Source organism: Brassica napus, chromosome A4 (genome assembly GCF_020379485.1).
Source record: "Brassica napus cultivar Da-Ae chromosome A4, Da-Ae, whole genome shotgun sequence".
Taxonomy (NCBI): Eukaryota; Viridiplantae; Streptophyta; class Magnoliopsida; order Brassicales; family Brassicaceae; genus Brassica; species Brassica napus.
Window position 1 is genome coordinate 19,155,476 of NC_063437.1, and position 9,933 is coordinate 19,165,408.

General features: G+C 32.4%; 1 protein-coding gene across 1 annotated transcript; it reads right to left on the bottom strand.

Moving 5' to 3' along the window:
* Positions 1-3,533: 3,533 nt before the first annotated feature.
* Positions 3,534-6,098, bottom strand: LOC106447658 (glycerol-3-phosphate 2-O-acyltransferase 6-like). Its single transcript, NM_001315723.1, is given in 2 exon segments — positions 3,534-4,555; positions 5,462-6,098. Coding segments are annotated over 2 exon segments (1,506 nt in total). The 5' UTR covers position 6,098; the 3' UTR covers positions 3,534-3,685.
* Between the last annotated feature and the right edge of the window lie 3,835 nt (positions 6,099-9,933).

The window sequence follows — 9,933 nt, forward strand, 5'->3', positions numbered from 1 at the left end:
GACAACATTGAGCAACATATACCATGCCGTTTGCTTTTCTCAAAGCCACACAACACAATCACCTCATCTATAGCTCATGGGGATAATCATATAGACAAATTAAATCTTGGATACACATGTACATAAAAGTGAATTATTATTCGGTCATTTTTCACTCGGGTATGATTTTTGTCCTGTGGGCCTTCAAGCCCAGAGTAGACCCAATCTTAGAATCCTAGCTCTTTATCTCCATATTGTCAAAATTTCCAAAAATCTATAATTAAAAAATTAAGCAGTGGAAGCACCGTAGCCTATTGGTTAAGGTTTAAAGGCTTCTACACCCAGGTCTGGGGTTCGAATCCCAGACTATGCAATTTATTGCAGATTACAGGAAATCCAGGTTTCAAGTCCCGGAGAAAGCGGTTTATTAAACAATTATGCAGACTACAGAGGAAAGGCTTGCAAGGGATCTTCAACATGGTGCAAGTAAATCTGGTCAGGCGTGGATCTTCATAGGACGGCTCAGGTGATGCAGTTAGGCGTAGGTCTTCATAAGGCAGGTAGTATTGTCGGTTGTCGAATCATCTATGTAATCTTTCCTATATCATAATTGTAAGATCATAATAAATCAGCGTTAAAAAAAAAAAAAAATTAAGCAAATATGGTTCGAGTGGTCCAAGTGGATAAATTCATATAAGAGAAATATGGTCATCTCCAACCCCACTTCATTTACCACTTTAAAATAGAATTTAGAGTAAAATACTCCAATAATACTTTATTTTCCACTCTATAATAGAGTGAAAGATAGGTTTACTCCAAATATAGAGTAATTTGTTTTTTTTTGTTCATCATTCTATTTTCTACTCTAAAATAGAATATTAGAGCATCATTATCCAAAGTTTTTTAGAGATGGGTTTTTAATGGAAAATAAAAAAATTGTTTCTTATTTTCCCCTAAGAACTCGGCCCTAAGAAACCTTGGATAATGATACACTTATAGCATCTCCAAAAAGAAATTTTATTTTGAAGTTTCCAAAACTATATATTTGAAGTTTAAAAGTGTTCTTCTCCAAAAGCAAAACTTCAAACTCGTCTTCAAAACTATTTGTATTTTATAATATGGTCCTTATATTTTTCATAACTAATTTGAATTCATCAAACTTTTATAAATAACTAGCACATATATAAACATACTACAACAATATTAATTAATAAAATATTATATTATATTAAAATATTTCTAAAATACTAACTTTTATCGATGATATTAATACTCATGAATATATTCGATATGAACAAAAAAATATTGTATGAAAAAGACATCAACAACAACAACCATCCTCAGTAACACAAAACAAATTGGACAATATTTAGAAATTTTGAAGGTTTCAGATCAAACTTACCTGACTATTAGTGTTGCTGTAATATTTAAATTTGTGTAATAGTTATGTCTTCATGAAATTTTTTAAAAGTTTTTTTGTTAAGTTTCTTTTGTATATTTTTTGTTGTTTAAATCCAGATTTAAAATAGTTTAAATCTTATTTTAAAGTTTATTTAATTTATGTGTAAAACTTAAATTTTTTAAACAAAATTTAATATACTTATGAGATATAATTTTTTATGGATTAAAACAATAAACGAGAAAATACTTATGAATTATAATATGATGTATAATTGTCTGGGCTAAAATGCAAATAAAAATTTTTGAGTAGTAAAAATTCAAATATAGAGTTTTACTCCTCAGAACTTCAAATTTGAAGTTTTGAAGTTTTTTTTTTAGAGCAAAAAACTTCATATTTGAAGTTATAGAATGTCTTTTGGAGATGCTCTTAATGAAGCAAACTCAAACTCTATTATAGAGTAATTTTATTTTAGAGAAAAAAAATAGTGTAAACCAGGAGATGGTTAAAATCGACCCCCCACCCAATTCAATCTACGATTGCTCCATAAGATCGGAAGGTAATAATTGAAAGTCCAGATCGCAAACTAATTGGAACCAATTGAGTTGAAACTTACAAATAAAAAAATAAATTGGGTAAATAAAATTTCGCAGAAGGGAGAGGTTGTCACCGAGCCCAATGGTTTGTTCAAATATTTAAGACGCTGCCTAAGTAGATACCCTTGTGACGAGTGTTAATGGCTGAGTCATAATCATACGACAATAGTAGACCCAACACTGGACATTGTCTTTGATTATCTTTTCATTATTCTACTTATAGATATAGCAACTCAATCGTATAATATGCTGCTAGTATCTAATATAAACCCGTGATTAAATAGATGTACTTGGACGGACATCTGATAAGACCTAAATATCGTACTAATGATCCACCTAACTAGATTGGTCATTTACATTGATATGTGTTTTCTTGGTAGACTACATAGATTATCAGTCAACCAAATACTAAAACAACGGAAATTCATTGTACACACGACATGAGTGTGTCAATTTAGGCTTGATTTAAATCTAACATTAAAAAAAAGGTAAAGTTAGAAAACGGACAAAACTGTATAATTGAGGTATGTTGTTACTCTTCTGTGTCCAAAAAGAGTTGGCAATTATCAAATAATCATCCAAGTGAGTGTTTCAATAGAGTACTATAATAACATTCTTTTTTATTGTAACAATTTCTTTTGATTTTGTGATTTGGCATAAAGTTTTGGGTCAGCGTTAAAATATGAATAACAGTTTTGACTTAAAGAAGAGATTTCTACAACATTAGTTATGACCATAATCTTGAATTTTATATTTCTAGTTGGACTGGCTTTCTATAGTTGGCACAACTCTATGTCACCAGCACACAGAGCTCCATGCACAAAAAGTTATAGTCATAAGTCATGACTGGTACACCGTACAACACAACTATCAAATTCCATCTTTTCATTTTACATTTCTTCAACATGTATCGTGGTCTTAAGTTGTTTATCTTCCAAATAAAATAAAAATGGAGAAACACTTTTCGGACGTTTAAACGAGACTTTTCACCGTATTTCTGCATGTGGTGCAATAACTTTCTTACCTGTCAAAACAAATCTTTTTGTGTGGGACAGATGAATTTTATGTCTTACACAATTGTTTGATCGGTTTACACTGTAGTCTCTGTAGATCAATTTGTGATTTCACTCATGGTTGTATACTTGTATATTCCTGACATGATGATGATCAGGTACATCAGCTACTATACATATAAATAAATGCAAATTTAATATTAACTTTAATGGTTATGACTTATGACATTCAGACGTACATTTGATCTTCAGTGGTTATGACAGTACGTTGAATCTTTGTAGTGGTTATAATCATATATTATTGTTAGATGTACGAAATGTCACATACCGTCATATTAGAAAATCTGTGTCCATTATATGTTTTATAACCTGTTTACACTATTGACAAATATTTGTATAACATGCTTAAGATGAGCTTAATGTAAAACAGATTTTTGGGTCAGAATTAATTTACATTCGATTTAAAAGACAAATATTATATACAATCAAGCAAATGATCACACCAAGGTTTTCTTTCTTAAATCGTTATTATACTAAAAGTAAAACTTGAAAATATCACGAAAAAACTTGCAAAGAAACAATTATCGAAGCATAGAAGACAAAGAAATTAACAAACTTACCAATTCTTGCTAAATGAAAAAAAAAAGATTTAAATATTTGTATTATTTCTTCATCTTCTCTTTCCTCCAATCAAATAATCATATCTTCTCCTTCTTCACCGGCACCCTACCGTCGGTACCAGCTAGCATTGCGTACTTATCCTTTCTTGTAAAGTTGGTGCACTCAAACCCTAAGGTTCCTGCTAAAACCCTCTGTATGTAATTCGCCACCTCTATCGGCGACTTGCCTCCTTTACACGTCAGCTCAGCCGGAAGCTGTTTAAGGAACGTGATCTCGAACGTCGGAACGGGGTTCATGAACGCGAAGTAAGGATCAAGAAACTTGTAGCCACGTGTAGTTGTACCATTAAACACGCTTTGTTTTGTATTAATCGCCACGGGAACGATCCTGTCAGTAAGCTCGGCAAAGAGTGCACTAAACCGGAGAAGGAAAGGTTCACGGCAAGTGGTTCCCTCGGGACAAATCACGAGATCACCTTCCTCTAAGAGACGCTTGATGTTCGCTGCGTCTTTCTCGCGCTGACGAGTCAACGCAACGGCTTTTATTGGAGAGATTAGCTCAGAGAATTTGCTGATACTGTACGTGACGCAGCTAATTTTCCGACCGAGCGCGACAGCTGTCACCACGGGGTCGAGGACAGTCCGGTGGTTGCAGACCAAGAGGTGGCCTGGTTGGCCGGGTTTAGGTGGCGGAGGAGGGTTGCCGTTGACGATTAGTTTGATCCCTGTGAGCTTGTAGTTGTAACGGGCGATGCGTTCCGGTAACGGAATATTCGTGTAGACGCGGATGAGAGAGACTAGAAAACCGACGGGAAGCCAGAGGATAGTTAACAATGCAACTAACGGAGTTGGTCGTTGGACTAATCTGCCCTCGTGGAATATTATAGGGTTTAAGAGTTTATTTCTTGGTAATGGTTCGCATTTTGTACGTGGCACCATGTAACCCTCCTGCAGTCAATTAAAAAAATTGTTATTATATTAACTGAAGCTGAAAAGTAGTTGTGATTTGTACGTAATTGTCTGGTAGCATGCACTTTTGATTTTTTTTGGGTCGAATTATATGATGCGACACCATAGTACTCATGAGAGAGACATGTGTACTATCAAAATTATTAGTGATTAGATAAACATATGTACTATCAAAATTATTAGTGATTAGAAAAACATGTAATACATATTACATGTGTACGTAATTTATATAATTACCTAGGATAAATTTTTTTTGACTAAATTATATTTTTGACTTAATTACTTAGCAGTTTACGTTATGAGAGTGAAGAAGAACAAAACAAATATGATCATGGCTTTTACATGACAAAAAAAAAAACAGTGGTTCGTGTATGAAAGTACCTAAAGTTACTGATTCTATCACAGAGTTTAAGAGTTCACTCGTAAGGTCTAAAACAAATTTCTAAAATAGTCTATTGGGTAGATAAGAAAGTTTAAGCACGTAAAATGACTTTGGCCTTATACGTAAAACCCCACCTATTTTATTTTCTTACAAGTAGTTTCTTTAGTTTTTTTTTTTTGCACACTAGACATTATAAAAAGAACAAAAGTTTCTTTAGTTATTTACCTAATTTTATCCTCATTTAGTGCCACTAGACATTATAAAAATATTATATGATTGGCCAAAATGAATAAGAAGGGCTGTACACACTAAACAGTGAACACCATAGGACAACACAATAACTACTCAACCAAAAAAGCTGCACGTACGTCCAAGTTTCATAGACATATAGTTATATACTCATAATGTCGTGAAAAGTATTTATAGAGTTAGATAGCAGTAATAAAAAAATACGAAAATAACATATCATACAAAAAAATAAGAAGATAAGTGACGGAAATAACCTTGCAAATTGACATGAAATCGTGGTCTGTCTTACTATCGCCAAGCCCCAAATCAGGTAAACCAGACGCAACGCCACCGAACTCTCTCAAAATGGCGTCGCATTTGTGTTGACCAACGAGAACACCTGGTCTTCTAACAAAACCAGTTGCACGACCCGATTTGGACACTTCGAGTTCCGTTCCAAGAACTTTATCGACTCCTAGGTATGTCTTCACGAACGGCTCAACCATGATCCGTGGACTAGCTGTTACTATGCACCGCTTCCCGAACGTGTTGAAGATACTCCACGCGTCAGGTCTCACGTCCTCCGCGTAAAACCTCGGTAGGACGGAACGGACCACGAGCTCAACGTCTCGGATCTTGAGACCAGCGAAGGTGATAAAGATGAAAATGTTGATGGCTAGTGTCTCGGAGACGGAGAGGTACGTGAGGTAGACGAATGGTACGGACGCAAGTAGGATCAAAGCGCGGAGCAAGCTCCCTGCTTCGAGGGCCACGAGGAAATAGTAAGGAAATGCGCTACGAGAGATTAGTAACGTTCCATCGAGATCAGCAGCCACGGTTTGGTTCGACCGGTCCTTAATCTCATAGCTTGTTATTGGCTGGAAACGACGCCGCTTCTCCTGAGCCCCCATCAGACAAGAAGAGAAGAGAGAGAGAGCTGGGAGATTTGGAAGGTGAGAATGAGTATGGATTGGTGAATACTTTTTAGGAGTGTTGTTTATATAGTGAGAAGCGAAAGAGAATGGGCATGATTTTGTTGTTGAGGTGGTTGATATTAGTATACCAAAGAAATATATGCTTTTGATTTTTCAACGGTTAGAGAAAGAAAAAGAACAGACTATGTATAATAGATAACAATATCAGTATGACTATAGCCGTTACATAAATTAATTAGTCGATCTTCCGAATACGTAAGGAAGTGATTTGAATAAAATAATAGCCAAAATGTGGATATCAAATTTTGATTAATTAGGGAAGATAGTTAATTGCGAAGAATGAGTGGTTTGAGACGTGTGAAATAGAATGAGAGTTAAAGTTGGTGAAGACCGACACCAATCTATTGATTATCCAAACAACTATGGAGAATTTTTTATGTTCTTGAAGGCCCACGCGCCGCCGGTTTATAGTTAGAGGCTTTGATCTCCATCTTTGCCTCTTATTGTTTAAGTTTGTTTTTGGTATGCTGTGAGTGTCAGTCTCTACCATGTTTTATCAATGAGTCTGACTGTGGTTACCTGCGGTTTCTTGTGGCCTCTGGAAGTTCCAGGTTCAGCTATGTATATTGCAAGTACACAACGTATCATTTTTGCTCAGATTTTCTCATTTTAGTTTCAGTTCTTTTGAATTGTTTTGAACTTTGTATTTTAGTTATGTTATGATCGTCTACCTGAATTTTAATTGAAATTTGGTTCAAAAAATACAACATGCATTATTTGTTTTGTTTTTTTTTGAAACATGCATTATTTGTTTCTAAGAGAAAAGATGGTAGGTGATGAAATTGAATTGCAAAATAAAAGAAATAGATTAGCATTAATATATATTTGTATATAGTAGGTCTTTCACGGAGATTTCAGTCTGTCATATTGATTTTATGGAAGTCATTAAAAATCCACTAAAACTAAATAGTTTTTCTTGTCAACACTGTCACGTGATCTATACACGTCAGTTCCTTAATATTAGGAAAATTGCTTGGAATAACCACATAAAAATCTATAATTCATTCTATGGACATAGCAGCACAAGTGTTATGATATGTTGTTATATATTAATGGTATTTTGGACGACTCACGCTCAGATGCTTGATTCACATGTGTTTTAGTCGGTGATGTAAATTTTCAACACCAATAGAGAGATCGTCGGAGCTTAATGTCAATGATTATTGTACAAAGTGTGCTTCAATAAATGTAGAAAGTGTGTTTAAGTGCAATGTTGACCTCCAATTCCCCGTCAACCCTCTTCTCTTTCCCCTCCCAACCTCAACCCTATTCCCTCACCCAAAGCTAACCCTGCAAATCAAACCCACCAATCTCCCTCTGTTTCGGCAACCTTAATGTCAATGATTTTTGTTATTATAATTTAAATAAATGTTGTCAAACAATTAAACACATAACTTTAATAGTACAATTAAAATATAAATGTATTTTTATGTTATTAAAACTAACAATTTTGATTTTTCTTAAAATAAAATAAATAATTTCAACTATTTTTAATACACACATATATATACATATATATATATATATATATATATATATATTAGTTTCAAATAGGGTTTCCAAATTTCAGGACCGGATCTGTATAAGATGCTTCTGAAAATGATGGAAAACTAACATTTTTAAAGTGAAACTAAGAAAAGTTTTCTTAACACGTATGGAAAAACAAATAGATTTATAGACTAGACTCATGTATTTATTATTTCCCGTTACATTAGTATATACCTAAACTAAGTGATACCACATGGAACATTGATGTGGCCTCCATATAATATACCAACCCAAATGCATTATAGTGGGTTGCATTTACTCTTTTATGTTGGTGTGTATTTATAATTCTAATTTATTAATTTAGAATCCTCTTTTTTTATCTACTTATAAATGTTGTCACTTGAATTTTGGACATATTCATTTTTGATTAATAGATTAAAATATATATGCAAATCAGATTATTCTGTTACAGTACATAAATTATTTAATATTTATTGGATATTCAGTTTAAACACTGTTGCTAAAAAATACTTATAGGATCTAATTTGTTATATTAGTGAAGAAACGATTTTATAAAAATATCAATATATAGTTAGTATATGTACTTACAATATGCACATAAGAATCTAATACATGATATATAGTTAGTATTTTAAATTAATTTTAGTAAAATTAAGAAAATCTAGGTTAGTTAACTGAATATCAAAATACTATTAGATAGTCAATCTAATTAATTTACATAAAAACTAAATATTAAAAACATCAAATTGACATCAAACGTTATTAAAAACGATTTAAATATACTATTATGTGTTGTCTATCAAACATATAATATAATTAGATTTTTAAAAGTGTACAATGTCATATGAAAGCATATATATTATAAACAAAAACTATACAATATATTATCCCCACAAGCAATATACGGAAAAATATATATTAATTTGGAACAACTTCCAAATAAAATAAAGCACACAAAACTTAATAGTTTTGAACTAAAATGAAATCATACATATCTAATTAATTATTAATTCTCACCAAAACATGTTTATATAATGATAAATTAGGTAATGTTTTTTTCAATGCGTTTGTTGAACGTACTTTGTTTTTAACGGGTTTATCTGCGTAATAATGAAAGATATCTAATTATTAAACCCAAATAATTATGGAGCCTAAATTAAAATTACACTTACTGCAATTGTATCTATTAACATTTAATAGTAAAACATTTAGTTAAATATTTTAAACTGTAAAAAGATTAAGCATTCCAGTCTCTTCTTAAAAACAGGTGAAAATTAACATCACATTTATCTTTTGTCAACAAAAAAAAGTATTTGTAATTGTAACAAACCATCTAAATGGTATTCAAAGGTGTCTTTTATAAAATACTACCGTATCAAATAGTTGAAGTAAAAAAAATTCAAAATAGAAATAGTTAAAGTCGATTACTAAAACATAAATAGCTGACTCTTTTTCAAGATAAAGAATTTGGTTGCCAAAAAATAAATGTATCATTCTGACCACAAAAAATAAAACATTATTTTCGAACATATATACATATATAGTGAAATATATTGGTATTGTTCTTTTAAGGTTATTCACATAATCACTTATGTTATATAAGAGATACTATTTCATATAATTTAAAATTTTGGAAGAGAAATCTATAGATCTTCGTGGATTTTAGATTACACCGTTAATAGTATCATGACATAGCGTAAGTTTAACCTATCTAAAAAAAATTTCCCTTCAGGAAGAACATAAATTCTATTGTCAATTCTAGCAAAAGGTTAAGTTATCAATAAATTATCTTTGCTTTTAATCATCAAAAATGTGATGTTGATGGCAGATAAAATCATAAGTTCCTTTTCTCAAAAGTTTTAAAGTTTCTCAAGTGCATTTAAGCGTCCGATAGTTTAGGGCCAGCTTTGATACGCACAATACATGGTATGTCCATTAGGAATAATACACAGCTCGAATACTACCACCTAAGACTTTGCACCCATCTCCCTCTGAACATTCAAAGATTAGGACAATATCGCTGATTACTATCTATCCGTTATTGAGACCCGCTGATATATAGCTAATAGACCCATTGTTAACGTGATCCCCATACTCGACTTCAGCTATCTGATTGCTTCAGATAGACGGCAAGTTGATAATTTTCACCGCAATAAATTAACTCGGAGGAAGGTAATGTCGCAATGAAACTTTTGGACAGTCATGATGCCATAGCTAGGCCTTGTTAAATTTGAAAATTCTTG